Genomic DNA, 26,731 nt, shown 5'->3' on the forward strand with positions numbered 1-26,731 from the left:
GGTCTGAAATTATCCAACTTTGTCGATATTGAATCATTTATTTTCTCTCGGTTCTAATTTCTAATCAGAGAACCATTGAGCTATATAAAACATCTGGAGTGTGAACGAATGGGGGGGTACGTTCGTCGACAAAGAGGAACCGTAAAGGAATCTCTTTCTCTTTCTAGGTGTATAATGCATGTTTTCTGAACCTGAACTCGGACGCGTATATGTCGAGTGATTGACAGTGTTATAAATTCAAGTGATTCGATAGAATACTGAACTTCTATCCCCACGATAGTTAAATTTACTACAAGATAATACAAATAGAGAGAGAGAATATAAAAAGAAGGATAGAGATCCCCTATAGCTTCTCGCTCCTTGGAGCATCGTCGCTACTCTTTTATCTTACGACTTTTGACAGCCGCGCACACTCCAGATATTTTATATAGCTCAATGGAAGTAACTCAGTCAAACAGTGATAAACCGATGAACTTAAAGATCGTAAGTAAATGCAAATTTTGGTCCCACATTAGGGAGAGCCAATAGTTATGGAATGCACATCGATCTGTTATGTATATTATCAGTAACAATTTTATCATTACAACATCTCCATACAAAATTACTCAGTTAAATTCAATCGAGGGACAAGTACATAATTTCACTAAGTTCATATAACTCCTTGTATCCTACTGGTACTCTTAAAAATGTACAAATAATCGCTTAAAAATATTCAGACACATGTCTCTGAGATATCAATCATACTGTTCCTACTTACGTTTGTACAATAAAAATAATTTGTGAATTGAATTTCATTCGAACTAAATTCTATTCGAAGTAAATAGATGAAAATTTGATGAGAATGACTGATGGAAGAGTCGTTATCTAAGCATGTGTAATAGAATATGTCTGAATTTCCTGAGAATTGACTTATCGACACAAACGATGACGACGACGACAAACGACGCTGTTCAACTGAAGAGAAGAGAAGATATTTCCGACACTGAGTCAACGATGACGTGTTATTATTGTACATTAATATGTAGAATAATATTGATAAAAAATAATGATGTTATATAAAAATAACTGTAGAATCGTTTCACTAGTACATGTACTTATACGAGGGTGCATACGTTTCTAAGAAAGACTGTTTCGTAATTACAATTCGTCTTTCTCGTCGAGATCTATGTCGCTAAGATCGATGTCCTCCTCCTGCGGAAGTTCAGCATCCTTCCCATCCCAAGGCGTGGTCTCGAGGATGTCGGGTAACTGGGCACCCTTCAAGGGAGCAGTGCCTCCTCTCCCGTAGCTTAAATCCCGTAGAAACTCGTTTATACCACCGTAAGAGAAACTACCTTTCAGCAAGGAATACTTCATTTTCTTTATGTTCACGGCTGCTAACGCCGGATAACCGAAACCCCCGATTTCTAACGCTTCTTCGATGTGTGGCTGAGCACCAGCTTCAGCCCAGACCCATCTGTTAAAAATCATTTGATATCTTTCCACGTTCTCCCAAGAAAAAATGTAAGACAACACACATGATCGATAGATACATACCCCCACATTTTCTGCTTATATTTTTCTCCAAGCTGATTCAAAGTTTTCAAGTATTGGTTTCTACATTCCGACTGGCAATCTAAAATGTGTGGCAAGACAGATACGACGCAGAGAGGTTTATCCTCGCATGCTTCTCTTAAATTTTTCTCATTTATGATTTGAGTCACTTCCGGTGCTGGTACGTTCTCAGCCAGTTTCTCCAACGCCCAATTCACTATATCGCTACTCGTGCGACCGCCGTCGTAATCTTGAACAGAATCTGCAGATTTCTTGCCAGACCCAAAGTATTTGATAGTAGGATATCCCTTTATGTCGTATTGACTAGCCTGCAACATCGACACGTAAAATACATATCCGCTGGGAAATAAAATATATAAAAGTAGTTTTAAAACGTGTTACTTACTTTGACTCTATTCACAGTTGCATCGACAGCTCCCAGTTTGACTTTCCCTTTAAGTTCCGTCGCCGCAGACGCCCAGATCGGTGCCAAGTTTTTACAGTGACCGCACCAGGGTGCATAAAACTCTACCAGCCACATATCCTCTGAATTCAATACTAGCTTATCAAAATTGTCGTCTGTCAATTCGATCACATCTTTCGAATCCTTAGACTGTAATGAAAATGCGAATTGAACTGTTTACTGCAATAATTTTTACATTAACCATATCTACCTTGGAATCTCCACTGCTTCTTTTACCACCTAAAGCTCTACGTGCTTTTTGTCCAGCTGCATTCAATGCAGCATCGACGAGTCCTGCCGCTGTTCTTGGCCCATTATAATCCTCCGGTTTGCTGTCAACACCGAAGATTTTAATAGTTGGGAAACCTTGTATTCCATATCGTGAGCCCAGGGCCTTATGCTCGTCAGCATTCACTGCGCCCACTTTTACGATGCCCTATAAAAATGTTTAGTAAAAATCTCAATAACAGTAAAAGAGTTTTAACATTTGAGGAAGTACCTTTAAGGCTGTTGCTGCCTTGTCATATTCAGGTGTTAACTGTTGACAGTGACCACACCATGGCGCAAAGAATTCCACGATCCATACGTTATCGCTATTTATCACCAAACTGTCAAAATTACTTGGTTTCAGTTCTATAACATCAGAGTTGGAAGAATACAAGGAATAGGCTCCAGTAATTAGCAGCAAGATACCTAAGCAAAGCAGTTGCATTAAGTTCATATGAGAACGATATAAACTATTAGGGGTTTTAAAGTGCGAAAATAAGTATTCGATACGTAATAAAAAATATTGTAACGGTACACGTCTGCCGGTAAAATTAAGCGATGTACTGCAGAAGACATTTCGCGTATATATCGATTTGTAAAGCTCACCTAAAGATCCTTGCATTTTGTTCAACGAGCTAAGGACGAGTTCACGATCTCTTTCGAAAAATCATCAACTAAAATGTCTTTTAAATAGGTTCGAGATTGAAACGAATACAACCGAACCCAACCTTTTCTCAACCAGCCAAATCTTCAATTCAATCCTCTCTGTTTTCCCCACTCTTTATGAACAGATAGAACTTTTCGTGGATCGTTGGGATTGGTTCGCACGCGATCAAAGGATATAGCCTTAGAAATATTAGCCTTTTCTATACGCGTGTATGAATAAAAATAGCTGATTGAAATGTTCAAAGATAAACAATCACCGAGCTAAATGATTATTCTCCTTTATACACTTTACCGAATGATCGAAGAAGATTCCTCTAACGAGTTACACGTATTTCTATAAATGGATTTCCAGGTGAGGTGAGATTCGGCAGAGATTTTGGACATGCACGTAGGCGGATGTCGGAATGAAATTATATGTGGGCGTAAAACGGAATCCTAAAGGAGAATGAATGGTTTTTTGATACTAGAAGTAAATCTCGGAATATGAATCGACGGATCGAATTAAATTCCTGATCTACATTATTGGACGTCTCGCTAATGATTATAGTGCGAATACCAAAAAGAAGTCGCTTGGAATTTTTGATTTTATGCGAGATGTAATTAAAGTACGAAATCTAATACATAAAACCATGATGCAAGTAAAATATTTTCTTTATTACATCGTGACGTAAAACTATGAAAACTGTGGCGATTTACGTCGCGCATGTGCATTCGAAAATTGTATCAATCGCGGTAGAGTCCAGGATTTATCGAAACTTTTTCATAAAATAAGATAAGTTGTACGTACAGTTCAACAATACATCGATTACATAAGCTAGTAATCGTCAGACGAAGTCTGTACAACACGAAAATGTGCCAGAAACAATATAAAAATGTTACGCATTGTATTTTTGATATGGACGGATTACTGCTTAGTAAGTACTATAATTCGTATTTTGGTGTCTCACATTTTACGAAATTGCACATTCAACATTGTATGTTTAACGTAGCATTCACGGACTTTATCGACCATTAATCTTTATGGTTTAATTTTACGTTCTTCATAAGTTTTACACGAAACATTAACCCATAAATAAGCAAATGTTTATTTGTTACGAACATTGTTAATTTTGTTTTGTCTATGCACGTGTAGTAATGAATAAAGTCTCAATGGCAGTTATTAGGAAATGTGAGGAGTAGAAATTAAAATACGCCACGCATCTCTGTATGAGCGGATTCTACTGTCAGTGAAAGTGTTAAAATAGCACTCATCATGCGTGAGTTTGTATGTATGGCTTTATTCCTATCTTTTGGAAAGCTGTGTTATGAAACTTGTACATACATACTTGCGATCATGCACGAAAAATATACTTGAAAGATTGTAGAGGATTTCTGTTTTTTTAATTTTAATTTCGAAACTTCAAACACAGTTTCTGGAAATAGTTTTAAGTTATAAATTATAGTACAGCGAATTTGAGTAAGCATTCTCTCTTACATCAGCCGGCAGTATAACTTTGTATTGAAATCTCAATAGATACAGAACCATTGTATACGGAAGCCTTTAATTATATTACAAGACGTTATGGGAAAGAATTTACGTGGGAGCATAAAGCACAAACCATGGGTTTTAGGACCGACGATGTTGCGAACGCTGTCATTGAAATGTTATCTTTGCCAATGACATTAGAAGAGTTTAAAAGTGAAATAGTCACCAAGTACGAAGAGTTGTTCCCTACCACAGATCTTATGCCAGGTAATTGAATTAAATAAAAGAAGGAAGTTTTCAGTGATATTGTAGTCCGCATCTAATATCTTTTCGAAAAACAGGTGTTGATAAATTATTGACACATTTGAAACAGAATAATATCCCAATCGCATTGGCCACAAGTTCGAGCAAAGGACATTATGAACTAAAAACTCAGAGATGGAAACACATATTTGATCTATTCGACCATAAAGTGCTCGGTGGTTCTGATCCCGAAGTTCTTAATGGTAAACCAGCACCCGATATCTTTCTCACAGCTGCCAAACGTTTCCCTGATAATCCCGATCCCTCTAAGGTTTGTCAAAACTTATATCATTCGATCGCTTTCGGTTCACGAGTACTACTGAGCCATACATATGATTCTAGTGCCTTGTGTTCGAGGACGCTCCTAATGGGGTAAAGGCTGCGTTCAGTGCTGGGATGCAGGTGGTTATGGTGCCAGATCCATCGTTACCAAAGAAATATATCGAGAATCCAACGTTAGTGATAAACAGTCTTGAAGAATTTCGACCCGAACTGTTTGGCCTACCGCCGTATAGCACATGTTGAAATATGTTACTCGAGACACACAGGTCTGATGCGTCAGACTTTGTAAAATGAATGATACAAAAAATAAAGTTCTCGAAGATACAAGGTGTTCGATGGAATGTTTCATTTTGATTTCTGTGATAGAAGATTTTATTTACAAACCATATGCACGATTTAAAAAAATAAACAATCAGAGTTACGTACTACTATACTCGTTTTGTTCATGTAACATTACTGGCAGTATCTAAAACGATTTGTATCACGTAATTGCTAATTATACAGATTTATTTTTATGTCAACATAACAAATGAATGTCACTTACGAGGGTTTCAAACGGTTATCCTTCGTCTTCAAATGGCAAATATTCATCGTTGTCGTATACATCTTTAATTTGTAGGTACGTAGCTTGATCATCTTTTTTAAAGCCACAGAAAATGCTTGACATATCGACGATAGAATACGCATTTCGATTTAATATTCTTTCCATCGCCTCTTTTAAAGTATCATAGGCTTCTCTCAAGCCTTGTGGATGCTGAGATAATAAACCTAAGATTAAGTTTATTTAATAACTGTCCACGTTCGCGATTTGCTGACAAAAAATAAAAAGAAAACCTAGATACTTGCTTTTGTACGACGAATGACTGACGTCGAAAATGTGAACATAAAAACTGATCTGATCATAAAGTCTCATCTCTGAATACTAGATTTAAAATAAGAGAAAATTATAATCTGAAACATTCGGAAGAAAGTGATTAAACTTACTGCTTTGTGCAACTGGCCATCGTTGCACTCGGGACAGATCAGATAATTATCAGAGTAACGTAATGGAATCCCGTCTACTTGTTCACCGCACATTGGATTTTCACATTCTAACGTTCCTTGGTAATACTCATTAATCGACTCGTGTATAGAAAGTTCTGCTATATTTTGAATTGCATTGGCATACGTCCACGGTTTTACACCGCAGTTTAGATTCGAACAGGCGGCAAGTGCCAATTGCTGTCCTGTAGGCTTTAAAATACAAGCTTTTCTCAGTAAATAGTAAATGAAAATACAGAATGGGAATCCATGTAATTTCATCAATGCTAAATCTAAATATCTATATTCCTTACCGTTTCAACTGTGATATCTTTAACTATGATTTCTGACTGGCACTTTCTGTCTTTGCAATTGAATTTCAGAGGCAGACAGTATTTAAATCTATCTACATTTAGTACCGCTTCTTCTTCGTAATCATATACTTTCTTTGACTTATAAATGTTCTGCAAACCGAGATGCGTGGCTATTAAAACATCATCGATCCCTTCGATCGGTTCGCAAATTCGTAAAACAATAGGAAAAACTTGGCTTAATAAATAATAATCAACGTCTATCTTCAAAGTATCGCTCTTTTTATACTCGTCTATATGATACGCTCTCTCGGTCGCAGATCTTTCTGTCCCATCGTTGCATATGATATACGGAACTGTATCTCCTGCCTTCCACATTCTTCCACCTTCCTTGTTAAGCCTTAAAGCTACTTGTACGTGAGCTTGCTTAGAGTCCGGGTACTCGTTTGGATTTTTCGATAACTGTTTCGTAATAACCAGTGAAGACAAGGGAACTTTATTTTCTCTAACATTCCCTGAAACATCTCGTAGAATATTAAACACTTCTATTATTCGATCTTCATCTGCTTGACCGGAGAACAGGCGATCCAAAATTTTTTTTCCAATTTCGCAGGCTAATTGACACCAATCTCTTCTCACGATGTCGAGACCTTTGTGTTCTTGCGCCAACTCTATTTGTCCACTAGGTAGTTTTGTCATCGTGACCGCAGCGTATTTTTTCTTTTGTAGAAGTAACAAGTAACGGAAAACGCCATCGATGTCTAACTCTATTCGCTTATAATATTTGTTCACTTCTTGCTTGATCTTTCTGCCAACAGCGAAGACTTCATCGTAATCTAACAAATTAGTATTTATCATTATAGAGTCCGTGTCCCCGTATATAACTTGATAGTTCATTTTCTCAACCAAACTCTTCGTATGTTGCAAAATTTCTCGACCTTTGGCTGTGACTAGAGCAGCGAGTCCTTTAGCATAAAATCTGCAATGGGTCGCACCCAAACAACCGTACATAGAATTCGCAGTAAGCTTCAAAGCCATTTGCCTGATGTTGTATTGCATCCGCAGTTCGGGTGAAATGTTCGGTGCTTTCATTAATTTCTTTACTTCTACTCTGCTTTCGACTAACTTCCGAATTTCCGTTGGTATTACACCGGGTTCTAAATTAGACTCAGGAACTTCTAAATCCAAAGCGTACGCAGCACCAGGCACGGTAGTGAAGCACAAATTATATTCCTGAATTATACTAGGATACAACGAGTTGAAATCCATCAGTAAAATAAGTGTATCGTAGAATCCTTTCTGAGGTTCGAGAACCAAACCTCCAGCGTAAGCCGCTTTCTTTCTACCAGTGTTTTCTTCACTCGTCTTCTTTTTCGCGTCACGTTTATCAGGAGTTATATACTGCTTCAAGTGGAACGCGTGCATCAATAAATATTCATTTCTTTCTGCGCGGCCTGCTGTCAACGTCCTAGATATAATATTCCCAGCGATGCACGTGATTTGTAAAGCGAGCGGAAGCACGTTCAGTTCGAAAACGATAGACAAAATGTACAACGCTTCCGTCAATGTTATTTTAATTAAATTATCCAGCTTAGTGGTAGTGTTGTAAAATAATGCGGATTCACCGGGCTTTATTTCTCTGCACTCATTCTCCTTCTTCTTTAATACCGCCACGCAAAGAGATTGCAGATCGTAACTTCGTACTTTCAGATTCAACTCTTTAGCTGAAACTTGTATGTCGCAAGTAGGTCGGCCGGCTAATACTTGATTCATATGAATCCTTCCTCTTATCATAGGAGGAACCGAACGTTTCAGCCTTCCGAGTCTGCTCCAATTTGAAACTTTCAACGCAGTCATCCTATGCATCAAGAGATCGAATTGAAAGCCACAATCGTAACCGATCAATATGTCTGGATCTGCCCCATGTATTATCGTTAACAATTCCTCTAATAACTCCGTTTCCGTTTCGAATTTCATTACTTTGGTATATGAAAGCGTTGAGAACATTTCTCGTATTTGTCTCGGCCAAGGCGTATCACGCGGATGTGTGATCAGGCAGAAATGTTGTTGAAACGGTGGCTTTGGTGGTTCTCTGTCAATGTGGTACTTGCGATGTATCAGAATCGCGACCATGATTATCTCGTTTTGTTGCGACTTAGAATTCGAGCTTGCTCGCACGTTGAGAGTCGTTGTTACGAGCGGTGGAATCACTTTAGATTCAGGCGAAACAGATATGCTCTCCATCTTCATGCAGTTCACCTTTATTTTACACCAGTTATTTTGAATATCGTTACGCAGTGGACTTTTAACGTCGAGCCAACATGGTCCCTTGATATTTCTTTCAATTAGGAATAACTCTAAAGCGTTTACTGTCGTACCGAACACGCGTTCTATACACGGGCCAGAATAATCGGCAGGCACCGCGGGATATTGCGCGGAATATCTTACTTCCAAATACTCAGATTTTATCGGAGTTCCTTCATCCTCGAAAGCATAAAACTTGGTCACTTTAGCGCTACGGAACTCCTTTATTCCTAATTTGTTCGCGAACTGATTAAATTCTTTGTAAACGTCTTCTATTGTATTCAATTGTTGTTCCTTATTCTCCTTAGACGATGTTTTCACCTGAAATTTACATTATTACATGATTAAATATATTCTCGAATCTAAGATAGAGGTGAACAATGGTATACGTACGTATAATCTAGGAAGGAGATAAACTCTTCTTGGGATGTTTTTTACTGTTACACAGCACGAACAATATTCTTTTGTAGAAGGCACGAAGACTTTTCCGAATATCTGTACAACGCCGGGTTGTTTGTATGGATCTTCGTAAGCGTCCCACCAGTAAAACCTAAATACGTCTTCGTTGTTCGCACCAGATGAAAGTGGTAAAGGCAGTTCTTCCGTTGTGTCGGTCGACATTTCGATGTCTGACATTTGTGTTTCAAACTCTATCTCTAACACTTTGTTCAAACTATCTATGTCAAACTCTTCCTGTTCGGTTTCACAAGCTTTAATTGGAGTAGAAACCTCTTTTTCCACGTTTTTTTTACTTATAGGTAGCGCAGATTTTTCATTTTCATCAATTTTGAAGTCCATAGTAAACTGTGAACGAAATACAGCTTAATCATCAGTCTACAATATTGTTAAACCTTAAACAGCTTACATCGGATTCGTCAAAGTGTACAAAATCTTCGCTTTCAATCTCGATCACTTGACTGCAACTTGTATTTTTAGTATTTTGAGTCACTGCTTCATCATTTAATATCGTACATTCAACAGTATCACATGAATCAATCTGTGAAATTATTTGGCTAGTACTTTGATCAAATCCAGAATCTTTCGATTGGGACGACACTTTTGGCTTAGATACATTTGCTTTCGGTTTATCAAATATCAATAAATCATTATCATCATCATCATTAATTTGTATCTCCTCTTGTTGATTTTTCCTAAGACAGTGTGTTGTTAAAGAAGCAATATTAAATGTAATAAACCTATAAAAAGACAATTACTTCTCACTTAATTTTGGGGTAGTACAAAATTTGTTTTTGACAGTTCTTGACTCTGGCCTCTTCGGTGTATTGTCTTTCTTCAACTCAGACATTAGGTCTCCTAGAATGTTGTCGTCGTTTACTACAACTGCAGATTTACTTTTCGAAGGCATGTTCATTAACATATTTTGGATATTTTGTTTCTTCTTAATCTTCTCCTTCGTATGCTTTCTAGGACCTGCTACTTTATTCTTTCTTGCTTCTTGCACACTTTCATCATCCAAGTCATCGTCAAAAATTTCTCTCCCATCTTCTATATACCCACTTTCACCTATCGTGTTAAATAAGTTTTAAATGACAAAGGCAGTCCTCGAGAGTGTACATAAAATAATTACCATCGTCAACGATCCAGTCGTTGCTCTGTCTTTCTATCACGGTCTTTGTATATTCTTTCTCGTCGACTTCTTCATAAACATTGTCCAACTCTTCAACCTCATATTTATTCTTACTACCTTTCAACTGTTTTAATCTTTCTAAGGCTGACAACCGTCCAGTCTTGTCAGTCTTCTGACGTCTACTTCTACTCGCTAAATTCATTAATAATATAAGGAAAAGGTTCAGAATGTAAAAATTTCAAAATTGCATGGAACACAGTTCACAAAGAATATATTTTAACGACCTGATTGCTAGTACAGAAAGGAATTAGCAATGAGATGAACTTACGCTGCGGATCGCTCATGGTTTTAACAAATTAAATCGTAATCGTAAGGAAAGAAAAGTTTCACAAGATAAAAGCAAAAATGATATCATGGAAGTTCGGTTCCAGCCAGTTCCAGCATGCATGTATGTACGTTCAGCAATTTTCGCGGGAATTTTACCGGTGAGTCTCTATATATATATACACACATTCTTTTGTTCTTTACATGTTTGACAATACTTTTTTCCGCGTAGATGGCGTTCGGGTATCCGCGTGCCGTATGCCATCTGCACCATGTTCTGCACGTTAAGTTAAACTCATATGTACATACCAGTACATACCAATACACATACTCAACTTCATGCAAAAAGTTTGGTTTGCATTCAACGATCGAAAAGGTGCAGAAAGGTAATCATTTTATCAGATAGACAATCTTGCTCGTATACTTATTTAACATAACAAACGTAATCGATAAACCTGATGTAACGTGCATGTTTCTTTCACTTCGCTACTGTCACATGGAATTAAAACCGCGTATTTTTTTGTGTCATATTCCCTTCGTATACTGCCCACTGCCCCTGTAAAATTATTGGATACACGTAATTCGTCGTACCGTTCATCAGTTTATTTCATTTTATTTATTAACGAGGATGAAAAGTATAAGAATTTCTATGACGTACGTATATTACATTTAATGGATGAAATCTCCATTCTAGTTTGTTTCTCGAAATAATGGAACCAAGCTCCATTACTTTATTTATTATCTACGTTGTTTAACGAGTCGGATATTTAGTAAAACATGGAGAAGTCACAGTTTTGTGATTTTCGTTTTTATTATTTTAGTTATAATGTCAAAAGCACATAGCCCTACTGTTTTTAACGGAGAAGCTGACTGTTTTTATGACCCAAATTTTACTTTGGACATTAACAAAAGGATGCGTGTACCAAAGAGCATTCGTGGCGACTACACAGACGACGAAGCAGCTACAAACGACTCCACTTGGAATCAGATGGTAGCGGGAGAGAAGTTTGACATGCATGTTCCAGATAGAATATTAGTTGTTGGTAAATACATAACGTTTTCTTATCATTTTACATATTAATTTTAAAATTCGTATGTATTGAATGTTTGTTACAAGGATATTTTACGATGCGTCTAATTATAAATGTAAATACGATAAAAATAAAATTGAATGTAGGACAGGAACAGTACGTTGGAACGAGAGCAACGCCGAGAGAAATTGTATTGGAGAACGCTGTGCTACCACCTGAACCAGGCATGGTTAGAATACCGGCAAGTATATTTAATTCTTTAAGTACGATCAAGTGATTGAATGCTATTTCAAATGAAACAGTATCCAAGACACGTTATGTAATTTTAAATACGAGAATAAGGTGTTTAAATTCTTAATAGACTCCGCCAAGGATCTTGACTCTGGACGATCATTACTTTCCAACTGTTGACGAGGAGGAACCAAATGTATATTCAACAGAGATTAAGGAGCCGATGTCATCCTCTAAATCACGCGGACAATATTCTACCGAAACGCAAATAGTTAGGCATGCCAGGTGACTAGATCATTTCATTTTGCACATCGTACCCGATGAGTGCAATACTTCTGATTTACATGGAATGCAATACTTTTGATTCACAGAGAACAGACGCCACCGTTGTACAATGCAGTTAACGTCTCTCTACCACCCAGTGAAGAGATACAGCATTTACGTCGACAAGTAGGGAAATTGAATCGACGAGTAATGGCTATTGAACTCGAGATGTTACAACGTCAGCAGAGGGAAAAGATTTTATACGCGTTGACACTAACGTACTTAATCCTTAAAGCGTTCTCATGGTTAACGCGAAACTGAATTTCCATTAAGAAACCGTAAACGGTCATCGTCTTGCATGAAAAAAATGGGGTGCTACTGTAGCATATGAATGCAAGACGTAAAAAGTTTTCTTTGCTTTAGGAAAAGAAAGATAACTAAAGGCTCTTTACCCTGAGTATGTAAAGGTAAAAGAGCGTGTCGTATATATTCAGAACTAACATGCCCTTCATATTTGCATGAAAGTGTATGAAATTTTTAAACAGCTAACTTAAGAGATGCAACAGCCATTGTCATTTATATATCTGTTTTATTACGTACGATAAATTCTTCAGACTCCTCCTCTCCGAATTGATGTAAAGAATGGAATATATACGATACAAGATTTTTTTTTTAATTTGTTGAATGTGAACATTTGAACATGTTCATGAGAAGTAACTAGCATTATCAATCGTGCAGAAGATGAATTTTTCGAATACGTTAGTGATCTATTAAGAAATTCATTTTACATACATGTAATTGGTTAATAATAAAAGAATATTAGCTACAATTACAGTATGATAGATAAGTGTAAATTTGTAAAAGTTAACGATGTATCAGTTTTGCTGTGTTGTCTATTGAAAGTGAATCTTCTCTACTCACGTTTTTTTCGATCATCTATATATATATATAGGTAGGAATATATTGTAGGAAGATATTTACAAAATTGTTTAAAATGGACTACGTTACGAGTATTTAGACTATTGGTTTTGACATATTTTTTTCGTGGCCATTACATTGATTGTACATTTATATGTTATAAATAATCTTAAGGGAAATAAATAATACATGTAAAGAACTGTTTTTCTGATTCATGCACAGTATTCTCTTCGAGTATGTCACTGCTCAAAGTAATAAAGGTAAAATTGATACATAGCCAATGATGTGATAATTCCATATTTATATTTTACTCTTAATTAAATATCTGGCACATTTATTATTCTAAATCTTTGGTAATCCACATGGAGAGCTAAATACGTAAAATATATAATGACACATTCATAAAAAACATCTAGGATCCCGTACAAAATGTCCCCTATGTCATGCAAAATTACTGTGTATATTGTTTTCTTCTATCATTTAGCAAATTACATCATTTAATTATAATTTTTCTTTATTTAGGTACGCGCGAATTGAATAAAATGTGACTACATATTTGTCGTCCTCGACATTGATTCTTTAGCTCTAGCTGGTTCTAGCTCTAATCATCGCAGAGCTAAGAAACTGGCGAACATCAATATTAAAAAAATATTCGCACTGTTCGGATAGAAAATGTATATATCGACACTGTATTACAGCGATAAATGTAAAAGCCGAACCACATGAAATTACGTCGAAGAATTACTTTAGTCTCGTGTATAATAAAACGTTCTGTATACTTTTTAACAAATCGAGATGTCGGAATCTTGCACGCTCGCCGAGATGACCGCATAGGGACCTTGTCGTTGCGAACGTTAGACAATCTGTTAATACTATACAAGAGGTCAGTGCACGTCACGTAGTTATTATTCGGAGTTGAGGATTTTGTTGAAAAATCTATCGGTCCCGAAGTGTTAGTAGGGTTCTAAGAAAGGGTTCCTGAGACTCTCTCGCGGGAAGACAATTACGCGGAAAAGCACGCGGAGGTCTCAGGTATTTCGCGGGATCACGAACTCTGCGACCGCCTCGTACGAAACGAAGTGTCCCCGCATACTCGAGTGGTATAAGGCTGTTGTATGTAACCGTGGTGCTGCGTTCGAAGGAAAAAGAAAACAGCTCGTTTTATTAAGGGACAGCCGTCCGTTCGGCGTCTGTGAAGAGCGGACAGAGTGTGTGACAGGTTATGTCAACTGGATTGGCAGGTGCTGTATCAAATCAGGTCAGTGTGTTGACTTGCTACCACACCGCTATACCGCAGATACATACCTTTCACTGAAGACAGCCATTCTAAATTTTGTATATTTTTCCATGCAACGGAATGCAGCGGATGAAAGGACAAACCAACAGTCAAGGTGAGGCTCGTTATCTCTTTTATTCGTCTCTATCGGTTCGCAAATAAAAAATAGCTGTATGTTCACCACGCAAGTGCATGTATTTTTTTTATTTGCTAAAACTATGATCATTCACAGTTCCTGTATTTATTATCTGCCACTCTATTAGAAAGACTTCGTGTCACGGCACGATAAACGTGTATATCTTTTTAAATACCGCGAAATATTGTTACGTCCGTACCCGTGGTTGATACGTGTATTTGTAGGTATATAAATACGTAGTGCATTAACCTACCGATGTTTTAATATATTTCGAATGTACCTTTTCTACGAATATTATACATTGTCATCGCATTTCATTCCTTTACCTTCAAATAAATTTAGAAGTATGTTCCAATGTATGTCACATTTTGTATTAAACTTTAACAGAAACAATAATTATACGCGGACGATAGTATAAAATCAGCGAGATTATTAAATTCAAATACGATTCGCACATGATCACTGGCCTTTTAGTAAGATAAAAAAGTGTGCTGTGATTTAAATTACCATAATTAAGATTTTACAACAAGGTGTTACTTTTACTTCCTCGCATTTCCATTTAGCATTATTTAACAAATGCTCGCGTAATGGAAGAGAACGATCGTTTTTCTATATGTTCCTCTGGAACACCATAACGCAAACTTGCATAGATATTATTATTTGAAATGTATAAATATTGTAAATCGTATTCTTATGTTCTGCCTGATTATTACTATGTCATCCTGTTTTAATAAAAAATTGTTGGTCGAATTGTGTTGTTGAGAAGTTAATTTTTCGATTAAAAGAAGATGAGTACATGCAGTGGATTAACGAGATAAAATTCCATCTTGGTAGTGAGCAATGGACCTAAAGAACACCAGCAACAGCCACAGACAGAACATGCTGGTGGAGAAGATACCGGATTTGACTCATGGAGAGGAGGCAACAGCACGCATCATTCAAGCTATCCGATTGGAACCGGCGATCCGTATAGCCCTTACTACGCAGGCACCTCATTCCCTTATCAAACGTTCGGCGCTGGGGACGGTACTTGGTCAAATGGGACAGATCCCGTTGCGTTCCTCTCTGGCTATGGAGGTCAAATAAGCCACGATGCGTACGGTATGGACGGAATGTTCTCTGCCAGTGCAGGAGGCGGTTTTAGCACATTTGGCCAGCCTCCCTTCAATTATTTTCATGGAAACGGTGATTTCAGTGCCTGGGGCACTCCGAGAAAGACCCGTTACGAGGATTATTACCAGGCTCCGCGCGGAAATGAAAATTATCCAACACCTAGTAATACAGAGATTAAGACTATTGAACAGAGTGTGCAAGGCTTGTCACTGGGAAGTGGAGAGGTTCCGCGTCAAGACCAACAGGCATCGTCAAATCAGCCGATAAAACCGGAGGCGAAGGAACCTAGGAAGATAACATGGGCCAGTGTCGCAAGCCAGCCTGCAAAGCCGGTACCTCCGCTCTCGTCGTCTCAGGGGATGAAGAAAAAGGCGGGTATGCCACCGCCACCGATCGTGCCAGGGAAGCATAATATGGACATTGGGACATGGGGCGAAGGCAAATCTTCTGCGCCTCCTCCGACAGCTCCTCCGCCGCTACAAGTACAGCCACCTGTTCCACCGCCTCCACCATTAGCTCAAAGACAGAGACCTCCTCCTCCACCACCGTGTTGGAACAGGCAGCCTACGACACCTCCGTCACCTCCACAGTCACAGATTCATATGCATCCACAACAACAACAGCAGCAGCATCATCAGCAGCATCAACATCAACAACACCAACAGCAGCAGCAGCAGTCACACCATCAACAACAACAACACCAGCAGCAGCAGCAGCAGCAGCAACAGCAGCAGCAGCAACAGCAACAGCAGCAGCAGCAGCAGCAACAGCAGCAGCAGCAGCAGTTGCAGTCGCAACAGCAACAAATAACGCAATCACAGTCGCATCCTGTTTTAGACGAGCTAAAAGTGAAAAATGATTATAACCCTGTAGAATTCGATGAGACAGCGCCCGGGGCTAGGTTTTTTGTAATCAAGTCCTATTCCGAAGATGATATTCATAGATCTATAAAGTACGAGATCTGGTGTAGCACGGAACATGGTAACAAGAGATTGGATCAGGCGTACAGAGAAGCCAATCGCGAAGGCGCGCCTTTATACTTGTTCTTCTCCGTGAACGGATCTGGCCATTTCTGCGGCATGGCTCAAATGGTATCACCTGTTGACTACAAGAGCAACAGTTCGGTATGGTCGCAGGACAAATGGAAGGGCCAGTTTCGTGTACGTTGGATCTACGTTAAAGACGTTCCAAACGTTCAACTTCGTCACATTAGATTAGAGAACAATGAGAATAAACCAGTGACTAATTCGAGAGATGCCCAGGAGGTACCGCACGCGAAAGGTGTGTTAGTGTTGCGTATATTACATACGTACCGGCATTCGACCAGCATCTTCGACGATTTCGGACATTACGAGCTTAAGCAGGCGGAAGACGATCAGCGCAAAGCGCCGCCGAGTGCTATACAACATCATCACTCTTCCAATCATAGAAACAGAGGACATTCAGATTTCTCAAGGGAGCATCACCCGCATCAACCGCATCAACCGCATTTACATCATCAACGCAAAGTAAGTGATAACACTGTAGCGTTAAAATGTACAGAGATACATGAAAGCATTTCACTTCGATGAGTAATGTATGGTTGTCATTTGTAGGATCGGGATGGTGGTCGCGTGAGAGGCAGAGGTGGTTCACGCCAGTAGCGGTGGATGCAACAAGAATCTAATACTATTCATAATAGTAATCAACGTAAAGGAAGCACGCTACGACTAATTATCGTCTTACTACTTACCTTTGCTTTCTTGGATACACAAAGGGCTTCTAATTACTGTGAAGAAACTCTCATTACTGAGACTATCTCCTTCTGTTAAATAATCAACTTGTATGATAATTAGCGTCGTCGCGTCGTCATCATGAGAATCTTATCTAATCGCAAACTATTACGAAGAGGATCGTAATTCTATTTCCAAGGAATATCGGGTAAATAACTTGCTGACGGTTGTAATGCGTATAGTGTGGTGTTGCGTGCTATTCATCGAAAGGTGTTTCTTAAAACGTACAAATTAAAGAAGAAAAAAAGCGACAGAGAAAAAAAAGAGATATGGAACAGAAGAAAAAACTGTAATATGTGGACTAACCCTTGTAAAATGTGCTTAAACTTTTGTTGATAATGAAAAAAAAGATCTATACGAGAACAATATTATAAGCAAGTGTCATTTAAATCAATTACCATTTTAAACTTCGATGGACATGTAACCTGGTGCCTGTGGCTGAAAGGACTCACCACCTTTCTTTGTTATAAAGGTGCAAGGGCTTATTACAACGTTTTAAGTTTAATTTGTAACAATTATGCTTGATCATTGGATAATAATAGAAATTATTGTCAACTGATTATTTTATGCATATTCTATAACTATTGCAAATTATATATATTATATATATTATATATATATATTACCTATTATTATATTATTCATGGACTGCAAAAACGATCTAAAATATTATATGAAAAAAAGGAACAATAATATTGCAGTTATTCTATAGTGACATGTAATGATCATTAATTGTACTATTCGATGGAAATTTCGTGAGGTGGATCTTATTGTTGAAACTATCTGTTATTTCCTTTTTCTTTTAATGTTTGATATATTTCTTTTTGTCAGGATTTCATTATTTTATAAATTGAAGTTGTCCTCATTGAAAATGAAACTACGTGGTTTTTTATATTTAAGGAAGGAGGAACGTACGTAATATATACCTCTCCATATCGTTTAAAAAGAAAAAGGATTGTTTGACAGTAACATTTCTAAATTTGAACGATTTTTCACGAGCTACATGTACGAAACGAAAAATGAACGTAACTAAAGTTGCTTAACTAATGTGAATTTAGTGAACTAAAAACACATGCAAAAATATAATAGATTTTATCTTAGATTTAATTACTTTTGCGGTAGTTAACGATATTTACATATAGCTACGTATACAAGTTAATTTCTAGGAAATTGTAAAGGAAGCAGTCGAGCATGATGATGATGATGAAATTTTGTTTCTTAAATTTTATAAGAATGAAGTTACATTTTATTGGAAATTAGCAGTATTTTAGCAAAGTGATCAGATATTTCATACGAGGTAAACGTGAAGTAGTAATGTGAGATTTTAAGTTTATTCATGAAATTGTATGAAATTAATCAATGAATTAAACAGATTTTTTAATCAAGCATACATGCATAGTATGGCAATTAATTTTCTTTTGTATACAGTTTACGAACACTAAGGAAATTTGAATAATGTGCAGTAAACGTCTCTTTCCTCGTTTCTATATTATGAATGTTGCAAAAAAATAGTAATATATCAACGTTGAAAATCTATGACTAATGTTTGTCAATCGTTTCATCATTTGAAATTTAAGGTAGCCATGTAACAGTGTCTACGCATTTCCAAACGATTGTTGCTGTATATCAAATTTCTGTATTTTATTTGAGCTACATTTAACAAGTTTCGTTGAACTGATAGCTGTTTCATGAGAAATCATTATTAAAAATATTACTCTCTTCAAGTCATACTTTAGAATTTTATTTAAATGTTCGTTTGAATCCCAAAGATTTATCTGAACTTCATTTTGCAATCGAATACAATGTGCAATGCAAATCGCATGTTTGTATATTCGGTACAGTCCAAGATATTGTATTGGACGTAGTTACTAATCAAGAATGATACACTTTTTATTGTTGCTTCACCCCGTCGTCCCACCGTACTTCTTTCTTTACGGTGCTTGGATTCTGATAGGAATAGGGCAACGGTTCGGGGTTTGCTAAACCCGGACATAGCTCTTCCGGTGGCGGTGTACGTGGCCTCAACTCACCGTGTTCTCCTTCGTATCTACACTTAGCTTGCTCCTCGAAATCCTTTATGCATTCTTTCATATCGACGTCTCTTTCAATAGTAGCTTCAGCCGGTTTCACCGCTTGCTGTTCGGCCTCCTTTTTATCTTGGATCATTTTCGCCGTCACCTCAATGTCTTCGGAGAGCAAGTTCTGCTTTACTAGACAATCGCGAATCGTGTCTCGTACCTCCGGTGGGAACTTTTCAGGGTTCGCTTCGACATAACGATAGACGAAAAGATCGGCGCCGGTTATGATAAAATAGTGATTGAAGATGTTGATCTTTGCGCCGATGTAGAAATCCTGAGGCGTATAATATTTCGGATTGTCTCTTCCAGTCTTCGGTTTCGGGACGAGCGTCGCTTTTAGGAAGCAACCCTCGCGACGCCCCGAATTACGCTTCTCGAGCTCTTGTATCAGTATTGTCCCTTCGCTTAAACTGTATTCTAAAATGAAATCGCGATCCTCGTCCTCCGGGTGTACTGCGTCCATTTTCATAGAATAACGTAATGTTTTCGGGAAATTAAGAAGTTGCCGAATCACATCCTTCTTGGGTGGTCGAGGCATGAACGAGAGGCAAGAGACATAAGTGTCCTCCGTAGTACCGAAAATTATATGCGGTGGAGGTTTATATTCCGGCGCGGACTTGACGTCTTCCCTTGGAAGGGGTATTTTCTCCGGTTGTGGCATTCCCAGCATATCCGAGTAATATTTTCGCGTAAAAGAATCGCAATCGTGTAAAAAGAATCGTCGATTGAATATAAAAATTGTGCCGCCTATCTGTAATTAGAAGAAAACGATACTTCACATTTTCGGAAACCCTTTGTACTACTCTCGGTAGAAGATTACTGAGCGAGACCTACTATAAAATCCTTTGGTGTATAGTATTCGAGGATCTCTGGATCACCGTATTCCATGTACGCGGCCGGATAAGACGATGGTAAATTCTTCCAATCCTTCGGCACTTTCATCCTTTTCAACAGCATCGGTACAGGATCCTTTCCACTGTTAGGTTTTTGTATCTCGCGAACGGCTATCGTGTCGTCCATTAGGAAATACATAATTCTATAAACGTCGTCGTTCCAAGTCGCGGTGAACGACAAGACCATCGAATCGTATTCCAAAAATCTTCGTCTAACATCGTCCGGAACTTTAGTGACGCAAGTCGGTATTCTCAGTTTGCTGGCACGTAGTTCCATATATGGATCTACAGGAGGTTCTTCTTTATCTCCAACGTCTATACCCTGACTGCTTAAAAACTCTCTAGTAAATAGATCGCAATCGATAATATGATAAACTACTCCATAAATACCTATGGAACAATGAGAAGAATGAGATAACATATAGATACATATATAGAAGAATGAGATATGTTGAAAAATGAGAAAGATCGGTGTTACAATATCTAGACTCGAAAGTCTCTTTATTCAAACTTACATACATCGATTCCAACGTTAAAATCCTTCCAATGAAACGTATCACCGTTTACATTTTTCTCAATTTTGCCCCGTCTAACGAGTTTCCCCTGAGGGAAGCCGGCATTGTCAACCGGAGGCTCTATCACACATACGGTATCGTCCTCCAAAAAATACAATATATTGACGTGTCGTATACGAAAGTGTTCATCCGGTGAGTTGAACACTCCTTGGCGGAAGAATGCTTTAAAACAGAGACACTTTTGGGCGAACACCGCATAGTGTGGGATGAACTGTCGACACGCGTATCCCTTCACGCGACCGTACGTTAAGGATGGATCATAGCTAAACATGAATAGTTTTATAAGATCATAATTATTGTACACTCGGTACATCATTTATTACTCACTGTGCGGAACCCGCCTCCTCCTTTATGTACGCACTGGATGCAGCGTCTAACGGTCTTCCTCCGATACCAATATTGCTATCACGTACTACGCGATAACCGTTCAAAAAATTAAATTTTTGTAATAATCTATAATCTTTGATCTTTAAACAAAACGTGTTTCCGCTTAATTTCGTTGCTTCAGATGCAGCTTTTAATTCATATCGTTTTTATCACTTACACTCGGATCCTGAAAGCTGAAGCCTGGTAAAAGTGGTAGCTTTTCCATATCAAATTGTAAAAAAACGTTTAAGAAAGTATATTTCCAAAAGACATTTCTATGGAGCGTCCGACTACGATCCGTGCTACTGCTAAATGATCCGTTTGAGATGGTTTCTATGACAACCATATCGCACGTATCGATATAACATATTCTAATCAATCGTTAACTTTCTTAATTGTCAAATGATATAATGATCTACACTCTACACATGTATATATGTATGTAATAATATGTATATGTGCATAGCTGATATTTGAAAAGAACAACTAGGTCAAATTACATTCGATCGTTTATTCTGCATAAATTATTGACAACAGTAGCATTGGATGGTTTTTACTAGAACTTGTCAGTTGTCCCGACTGTGAAGTCATAAACTAATTATTTCCTTAAAAACAGCCATACACGCTGCAGACAAGCAGCCTGCCATCGGCACGGTAATTAACCAGGCGAACGCTATATTGCGAAACAATTTCCAGGAGACACCCTCACCGCCGCGAGAGGCCCACCCCACGCAAACGATGGATCCCACTTTGCAATGGGTTGTTGACACAGGTAAACCAGCCTTACTTGCCAACAAAACGGTCAACGCAGCACCCACCTGCGATTCATACGCAGTTATGTGTGAATTAAAAGTATGTACGTGCATGTACGTAGCACGTACATATGTAAACTCGAAGAGAGTCTTACATTTATGAAATATTTACCTCAATTGTAAATCCAGTAGTTGGTGTGATACGCGCCAAGTCTTGTCCTAATGTTTGTATCACTCTACGTCCCCAGACCCAAAGACCAGTCGATATTCCCAAACCGCCGTAAAGTAATATAAGCATAGGTGTTTCCGCTTCCTGTCTGGCCGATCCCTCGGCGTACACGGCCCAGAGCGCGATAAGTGGGCCGATCGCGTTGCTGACGTCGTTTCCACCGTGAGCGAAACTACCGAACGCTGCAGTCAGCACTTGCAAAAAGGCAAAGAGCCTGGATATCTCCGGCAATTCCTCCTCCTTCCTATTAACATCGTTTTGAGCACTCTCGGCGTCAGATCCCGCGACCATTAAGAGAGGACTCGCACTGCTATTGCCACGCAATTTCGGTGCTGCTTCCTTCGCGTTACCGTTACTATTACTACTACATGGGGTTTCAGAAATAACAGATAACGCTGTCGTTTCCTTTTTATCACAGGTACCGAACGTTGTCGTGGCCGTTGTTTTTTCGTTGCCACTTAGCGAAAGTAAAATTTGTTTTCTCTGCCATGGGACGACAAATATATAAACGATGAGTGCCGATGCTGAACCTAAACCTATCGCGGCGAGCACGCTACCCCACCATGGCATTCGATCTAACATCAAAACTAAAAGTACAAGTGATCATTTAAATTTCGCTTAAAATGAGGGAGAAAAAACGAATGAAACATGAAGTCACTCACGTTTAGGACCATCATGTGCAACTGATATAATGTTAATAGCAACAGTAAGACCGTATACTAACGGGAGGATGTGGAGACCTCGCTCCAAGGGTCTATTAGATTCAAGTACTGATTTGCTTAGAACCCAGAATATAGCACCTGATACAATTCCACTAAGAATAGGACTCGCGAACCAAGATGCAGCTATATTTGCAAGAGCTATCCATTTTACCTGTAAATATACACTTACTAGATTTTAACGTTCCTTTGTTTCGTTTCTTTATTAATACGATTGAGATTGTACGACTACTAACCCCTGCAGTACCTCTGCATACCAGTGAAAAACCAACGGTAGCACCAACAATGGAATGCGTTCCAGAAATAGGTAATCGCAATGCTGTTGCTAACATCATCCAAATACCGGATCCAGCTAAACTAGACAATGCACCTATCATTAATTCCTTCTCATGGCCTTCGTATAATGTAACGTCTAGTATACCCTTCCTCATAGTATCAGAAACCTAAAGTACATGTAAATTTAAAATATAATGCTGTGAGACCCGGTAGAAAAAATGTACATGAATCTTCGAAATACCTTATAGCCAATGAGTACAGCTCCGGCAATTTCGAATATGGTTGCCAGGATGCAGGCCTGAAAAATCGTGAGTACTCCAGCACCAACACTCGTCCCGAAACTGTTAGCAACATCGTTTGCCCCGATTCCAAATGCCAGAATAAAGGCCACTATGAATCCAACCACTACTATCCATACCAAGCTCTCATCGTATGGTATGATCATCTTTGTTCCTTTGATATCAACTGGTTTTTGAGCTATTCGTATGCGGATCTTTTGTCAGTAGATCATTTTATTAGAACATTTTCTTGTAATTCCCAAGCGATACATTCTCGAGTAAGAGAGCATGTATCAAGGAAGAACTTCCACCCTTATCCGTCATGCATTTACATATAAATATTTATATAGATCAGAATATATTTCTCCATTTATATTTAAATTCCTAATATATGTGTACATGTATATGTGATGTGTATATATATATATATATTTATATATATATTTAATACTTCTTCATTTCACTTCTAAAACAATGAGTTTTGTAACTTTGTACACGTAGCAGATAGAGGTAGTATCTTGGCGCAGCACCTGGTAGCATCGTTTTTCTCAATAAAACAAGGTGTAATTGGAATGCTGAACAGCACCGAAGTAGCAGTTATTGTGTAAATACTGTCCTAAATTTTATACTTTGTTTTAAATATAAAATGTTACGTTCGACTTTATACATATTCATTATTAGTGTTGTTTTTCTTTGGACATAGAATGATCGCTGTTCTTCTGGCATCTGTAATTAACCACACCGTGTAATGATATTCGTAATTTGACATATAGGCGTTTATCGAAATTGAACTATTTTAATACAGAAATTCTTGAAAGCAATGCGATCACTCTGTTTTAATTACCTTCGTGCGTGCATCGTAATTCTCTTTCAAAATTCGAGGAGTATTTCGATATCTCCGAAACAAATTCGATTACTGAACTGGTAGAAAACCTTTTGACAATTTTCTCACGTTCGATTTCGCAGGGGTGGTTATTACCCTCTGCCACTCTTCACGTAGCAACACCACTCGACGCTCGAATTGAACTGCACGGTTCTTTGAAAAAATTGACTTTAAGGAACGTTATCCTTCGCCCTTTTCGCGCGTAGAACGTGAAATAAAACGATTAAACCAGTTACAGCAAAGGAGATACATGTACATACATAAAACACGACACAAAGTTTTCAAAGATTTAAGTAATAGTTACAGCTAGACGAATTATACGGAATAAATTAAGAGAGTGACGATTGAGACGACGAGCAAAGCTTTCAAGCGTATTGTATCATGTTTACGTAGAAAAATTTTAAAAAGTTTCAATTTCCAATTACCACTGTTTGCGTCATTCTTTGGTACAGTCTCACCATGCGACTCTTGTTTTAAAAGCTTGTTATTAAAAATCGAACGGAAGGTACGCACTGCGGTGTCACGGGGGCGTAAAAGAATACACCGAGATTTAATTACTAAATAGGAAAGAAAATGTCAAACTGAAACGTATTCCTCACTCACGGAACTCAAATTACTTAGCATAAATCTTCGGCAATCGGGGATGCCGCTCGGATCCGCGTGGGGGTGAAATATTGATCCGCCATTTGCCCGCGAAACTCTTTACTTACGTGTGCTGACGCGGAATCGCTTTATATCACCGTGAATACGACGTGTTTTATATCTGTAAATCAATGGACGACCGATTGATTTATCAGTCTCCAGTATATTCTAACATGCCTGATGATTTCTGTTCGTGTAATCGCATTTAGCATTGTAATAGACACTGATCAGTGCAGCCTAGGGGAATTATGAATAAGTCGTTGCATAAAGGGTGATAAATGAGCTACGAATTTATGCGAACATAATTACCAATAATCGCCTTTTCTGTATACATATATACATATATATATATGTATACACGTGGAACAAAAGGTCCATCCTTGTCAATTATTAATTATTGTGATACTTGAATGGCATGTACGTGCTTTAAATAAATCGTTACGTCTACAAAATATATCTACGAAATAAGGAATAATTGGAGATGCATATAGAAGTGATAATAAAATACCGTGCTCGACGTAGCAATTCATCTGTTTCATTTTTGAATTTGAATCGTATACTTCAAATGTTATGCCTAATTCTTACATATTAAACAATGGAATTCGAAAGAACGAATTTTATTCTATATGTACAGTTCGATGATCCTGGGATTACAGTTCATTAGATAATTATATTAAATGTTGGATAATTATATTTAGTACAGACTACTGTATTTTGTTCATTACTGAGCTTCCCATTCCTGTCTCTCTTTACGTTCCTTTATCACCTCTCTTAGTACAGGTAGAAGATAGAGATCGTCCTATTTGAAGAAATTTAATTTACATTTAAGATCGGGGAACGATCGCAGAAGAATACATTCTGTTAACCGCTCGCGTCAAATTACCTCTTCTAGTTTCGTCCACTGTTCTTTGGGCAAATATTTCTTCGCGCAGTCCAGCTGCATAGCTCTGACAATACGAAAATTGCGTTCCTCTATTACTTCTGGGGACCTCAGCTGTATTCGTCTCAACGCTTCTATCACATCTGGCGTTTCGTGAATGATATCCTCTCGACGCAAGCCTGAGATGGTAAAAAGTAAACTTTCTCAACTGATATTTATACCTATTGTTAATGTTCGCGTGTATAAATTTTGCATACCGTATTTATTAAATCCACTATAGTTGTACACCCATTTCTGAATTCCAGCTACGAGATATAGAATAAACGTATGTAATTATATAAGAACATGATTTTTAAAGACGTTACAAACATTTTTAAAAATGGGTCTTATATATCGCAGATCTACGTACGGAATGAGCGTCTTAAATACGCTGCAAACATTTCAGTCATTTTGAATGCTTAATTATAAAATCGCTGTTCGAAATGGTTCGAAATACACTTGCTATTTCGAAGCTATTATTGACTACTCTACTATAATATATGCTACATTGCTGTGTATATAGGCAGAGAGGAATTTACTCTCTGAGGGTTCCTAAACTCGTCTGACAAGTAACATTAAAATTCCTAGTGTTCCATGTATAATTTCTTGTTAGTTTTCGCTTTATACAGCATAAACATTAAAGATTACTTTATATATATTTAATTGTTCTTATCCATCATTGTTGAATGATATAGTATTTGCAATGAAACACAAGATATGTATTTTGCACGTTACAAGCGATGTGAAATATTCCTATACAAACTGACGTGGAATTCGATTACATTTATTAAAGATTGTTCTCTCGAGTACATTAGATTATTTTGAACATCCTAGAGTGACTATTCTTAACAGTG

General features: G+C 37.8%; 8 protein-coding genes across 12 annotated transcripts; 3 read left to right on the top strand and 5 right to left on the bottom strand.

Annotated features, from left to right (window-relative positions):
• Positions 1-463: 463 nt before the first annotated feature.
• CaBP1 (Protein disulfide-isomerase A6 homolog CaBP1) lies at positions 464-3,311 on the bottom strand. The gene is made up of 7 exons (XM_018026575.2): positions 3,222-3,311; positions 2,870-3,129; positions 2,496-2,689; positions 2,208-2,432; positions 1,940-2,146; positions 1,537-1,862; positions 464-1,456 (listed from the first exon to the last, which is right to left on the bottom strand). The coding sequence occupies exons 2-7, from the start codon at positions 2,883-2,885 to the stop codon at positions 1,138-1,140; spliced, it is 1,287 nt and encodes a 428-aa protein (XP_017882064.1). The 5' UTR covers positions 2,886-3,129; positions 3,222-3,311; the 3' UTR covers positions 464-1,137.
• Positions 3,117-5,310, top strand: LOC108626112 (pseudouridine-5'-phosphatase). Of its 4 annotated transcripts, none has more exons than XM_026814615.1 (5): positions 3,117-3,281; positions 4,062-4,185; positions 4,443-4,661; positions 4,736-4,968; positions 5,040-5,310. In XM_026814615.1, the coding sequence occupies exons 2-5, from the start codon at positions 4,182-4,184 to the stop codon at positions 5,220-5,222; spliced, it is 639 nt and encodes a 212-aa protein (XP_026670416.1). In that variant the 5' UTR covers positions 3,117-3,281; positions 4,062-4,181; the 3' UTR covers positions 5,223-5,310. The 4 variants fall into 4 exon arrangements, with proteins under 4 accessions (XP_026670416.1, XP_017882067.1, XP_017882069.1 ...); XM_018026578.2 differs by lacking the exon at positions 4,062-4,185 and adding an exon at positions 3,397-3,843 and having other exon boundaries at positions 3,118-3,281; XM_018026580.2 differs by lacking the exon at positions 3,117-3,281 and adding an exon at positions 3,392-3,843.
• Positions 5,311-5,355: 45 nt separating this feature from the next.
• On the bottom strand, positions 5,356-10,622 carry DNApol-alpha180 (DNA polymerase alpha catalytic subunit). Its single transcript, XM_018026565.2, has 10 exons — positions 10,531-10,622; positions 10,203-10,394; positions 9,829-10,138; positions 9,480-9,765; positions 9,008-9,418; positions 6,314-8,935; positions 5,964-6,212; positions 5,826-5,901; positions 5,524-5,747; positions 5,356-5,445 (listed from the first exon to the last, which is right to left on the bottom strand). Exons 1-9 carry the CDS (start codon positions 10,544-10,546, stop codon positions 5,539-5,541), a joined length of 4,371 nt encoding a protein of 1,456 aa, XP_017882054.1. The 5' UTR covers positions 10,547-10,622; the 3' UTR covers positions 5,356-5,445; positions 5,524-5,538.
• Tango11 (transport and golgi organization 11) lies at positions 10,479-13,246 on the top strand. Of its 2 annotated transcripts, XM_018026581.2 has the most exons (6): positions 10,479-10,687; positions 10,759-10,912; positions 11,348-11,569; positions 11,704-11,798; positions 11,919-12,073; positions 12,160-13,246. In XM_018026581.2, the coding sequence occupies exons 1-6, from the start codon at positions 10,616-10,618 to the stop codon at positions 12,371-12,373; spliced, it is 912 nt and encodes a 303-aa protein (XP_017882070.2). In that variant the 5' UTR covers positions 10,479-10,615; the 3' UTR covers positions 12,374-13,246. The 2 variants fall into 2 exon arrangements, with proteins under 2 accessions (XP_017882070.2, XP_017882071.1); XM_018026582.2 differs by lacking the exon at positions 10,479-10,687 and having other exon boundaries at positions 10,809-10,912; positions 11,439-11,569.
• Positions 13,247-13,615: 369 nt separating this feature from the next.
• Positions 13,616-17,829, top strand: Ythdf (YTH domain-containing family protein). Its single transcript, XM_018026824.2, has 4 exons — positions 13,616-14,228; positions 14,334-14,361; positions 15,217-17,003; positions 17,091-17,829. Exons 1-4 carry the CDS (start codon positions 14,193-14,195, stop codon positions 17,136-17,138), a joined length of 1,899 nt encoding a protein of 632 aa, XP_017882313.1. The 5' UTR covers positions 13,616-14,192; the 3' UTR covers positions 17,139-17,829.
• Positions 17,830-18,887: 1,058 nt separating this feature from the next.
• LOC108626201 (EF-hand domain-containing protein 1) lies at positions 18,888-21,340 on the bottom strand (the record flags this gene model as incomplete). Its single annotated transcript, XM_026814445.1, has 4 exons — positions 18,888-20,096; positions 20,180-20,628; positions 20,754-21,076; positions 21,141-21,340. Coding segments are annotated over 4 exons (1,911 nt in total), but the record flags the coding sequence as incomplete, so codon positions are not given.
• A 330-nt stretch (positions 21,341-21,670) lies between these two features.
• On the bottom strand, positions 21,671-25,015 carry NaPi-III (Na[+]-dependent inorganic phosphate cotransporter type III). Its single transcript, XM_018026749.2, has 6 exons — positions 24,278-25,015; positions 23,397-24,159; positions 23,116-23,322; positions 22,823-23,033; positions 22,104-22,747; positions 21,671-21,997 (listed from the first exon to the last, which is right to left on the bottom strand). The coding sequence occupies exons 2-6, from the start codon at positions 23,598-23,600 to the stop codon at positions 21,767-21,769; spliced, it is 1,497 nt and encodes a 498-aa protein (XP_017882238.1). The 5' UTR covers positions 23,601-24,159; positions 24,278-25,015; the 3' UTR covers positions 21,671-21,766.
• Positions 25,016-25,559: 544 nt separating this feature from the next.
• On the bottom strand, positions 25,560-26,396 carry LOC108626203 (cytochrome b-c1 complex subunit 7). The gene is made up of 4 exons (XM_018026750.2): positions 26,248-26,396; positions 26,096-26,143; positions 25,842-26,017; positions 25,560-25,757 (listed from the first exon to the last, which is right to left on the bottom strand). The coding sequence occupies exons 1-4, from the start codon at positions 26,285-26,287 to the stop codon at positions 25,680-25,682; spliced, it is 342 nt and encodes a 113-aa protein (XP_017882239.1). The 5' UTR covers positions 26,288-26,396; the 3' UTR covers positions 25,560-25,679.
• Positions 26,397-26,731: the final 335 nt, after the last annotated feature.

The sequence above is a fragment of the Ceratina calcarata genome, unplaced genomic scaffold, assembly GCF_001652005.2.
Source record: "Ceratina calcarata isolate Rehan_Ccalc_2016 unplaced genomic scaffold, ASM165200v1 scaffold39.2, whole genome shotgun sequence".
Lineage (NCBI taxonomy): Eukaryota > Metazoa > Arthropoda > Insecta > Hymenoptera > Apidae > Ceratina > Ceratina calcarata.

What these genes read in the sequence shown, in the direction of transcription:
- CaBP1 (XM_018026575.2), bottom strand. An exon ending in CAACTGTGAATAGAGTCAAA is followed by an intron (nt 1,863 to 1,939) that starts GTAAGTAACACG and finishes TCGATGTTGCAG; the next exon opens with GCTAGTCAATACGACATAAA. An exon ending in TATAAGCAGAAAATGTGGGG is followed by an intron (nt 1,457 to 1,536) that starts GTATGTATCTAT and finishes GATTTTTAACAG; the next exon opens with ATGGGTCTGGGCTGAAGCTG.
- LOC108626112 (XM_018026578.2), top strand. Translation starts at nt 3,780, where the DNA reads ATGTGCCAGAAACAATATAAAAATGTTACGCATTGTATTTTTGATATG. An exon ending in TATGGACGGATTACTGCTTA is followed by an intron (nt 3,844 to 4,442) that starts GTAAGTACTATA and finishes AAATCTCAATAG; the next exon opens with ATACAGAACCATTGTATACG. An exon ending in ATAATCCCGATCCCTCTAAG is followed by an intron (nt 4,969 to 5,039) that starts GTTTGTCAAAAC and finishes ATATGATTCTAG; the next exon opens with TGCCTTGTGTTCGAGGACGC.
- DNApol-alpha180 (XM_018026565.2), bottom strand. An exon ending in CGACTGGATCGTTGACGATG is followed by an intron (nt 10,139 to 10,202) that starts GTAATTATTTTA and finishes TTAACACGATAG; the next exon opens with GTGAAAGTGGGTATATAGAA. An exon ending in TACACTTTGACGAATCCGAT is followed by an intron (nt 9,419 to 9,479) that starts GTAAGCTGTTTA and finishes TTTCGTTCACAG; the next exon opens with TTTACTATGGACTTCAAAAT.
- Tango11 (XM_018026581.2), top strand. Translation starts at nt 10,616, where the DNA reads ATGGAAGTTCGGTTCCAGCCAGTTCCAGCATGCATGTATGTACGTTCA. An exon ending in AGATAGAATATTAGTTGTTG is followed by an intron (nt 11,570 to 11,703) that starts GTAAATACATAA and finishes AATTGAATGTAG; the next exon opens with GACAGGAACAGTACGTTGGA. An exon ending in CAGGCATGGTTAGAATACCG is followed by an intron (nt 11,799 to 11,918) that starts GCAAGTATATTT and finishes AATTCTTAATAG; the next exon opens with ACTCCGCCAAGGATCTTGAC.
- Ythdf (XM_018026824.2), top strand. Translation starts at nt 14,193, where the DNA reads ATGTCAACTGGATTGGCAGGTGCTGTATCAAATCAG. An exon ending in AGGACAAACCAACAGTCAAG is followed by an intron (nt 14,362 to 15,216) that starts GTGAGGCTCGTT and finishes CCATCTTGGTAG; the next exon opens with TGAGCAATGGACCTAAAGAA. An exon ending in ATTTACATCATCAACGCAAA is followed by an intron (nt 17,004 to 17,090) that starts GTAAGTGATAAC and finishes TGTCATTTGTAG; the next exon opens with GATCGGGATGGTGGTCGCGT.
- NaPi-III (XM_018026749.2), bottom strand. Translation starts at nt 23,600, where the DNA reads ATGATCATACCATACGATGAGAGCTTGGTATGGATAGTAGTGGTTGGA. An exon ending in CTGTACTCATTGGCTATAAG is followed by an intron (nt 23,323 to 23,396) that starts GTATTTCGAAGA and finishes CATGTACTTTAG; the next exon opens with GTTTCTGATACTATGAGGAA. An exon ending in CTACTGGATTTACAATTGAG is followed by an intron (nt 21,998 to 22,103) that starts GTAAATATTTCA and finishes TATGAATCGCAG; the next exon opens with GTGGGTGCTGCGTTGACCGT.
- LOC108626203 (XM_018026750.2), bottom strand. Translation starts at nt 26,287, where the DNA reads ATGACTGAAATGTTTGCAGCGTATTTAAGACGCTCATTCC. An exon ending in GTATTTAAGACGCTCATTCC is followed by an intron (nt 26,144 to 26,247) that starts GTACGTAGATCT and finishes TATATCTCGTAG; the next exon opens with CTGGAATTCAGAAATGGGTG. An exon ending in AGTGGACGAAACTAGAAGAG is followed by an intron (nt 25,758 to 25,841) that starts GTAATTTGACGC and finishes TTCTTCAAATAG; the next exon opens with GACGATCTCTATCTTCTACC.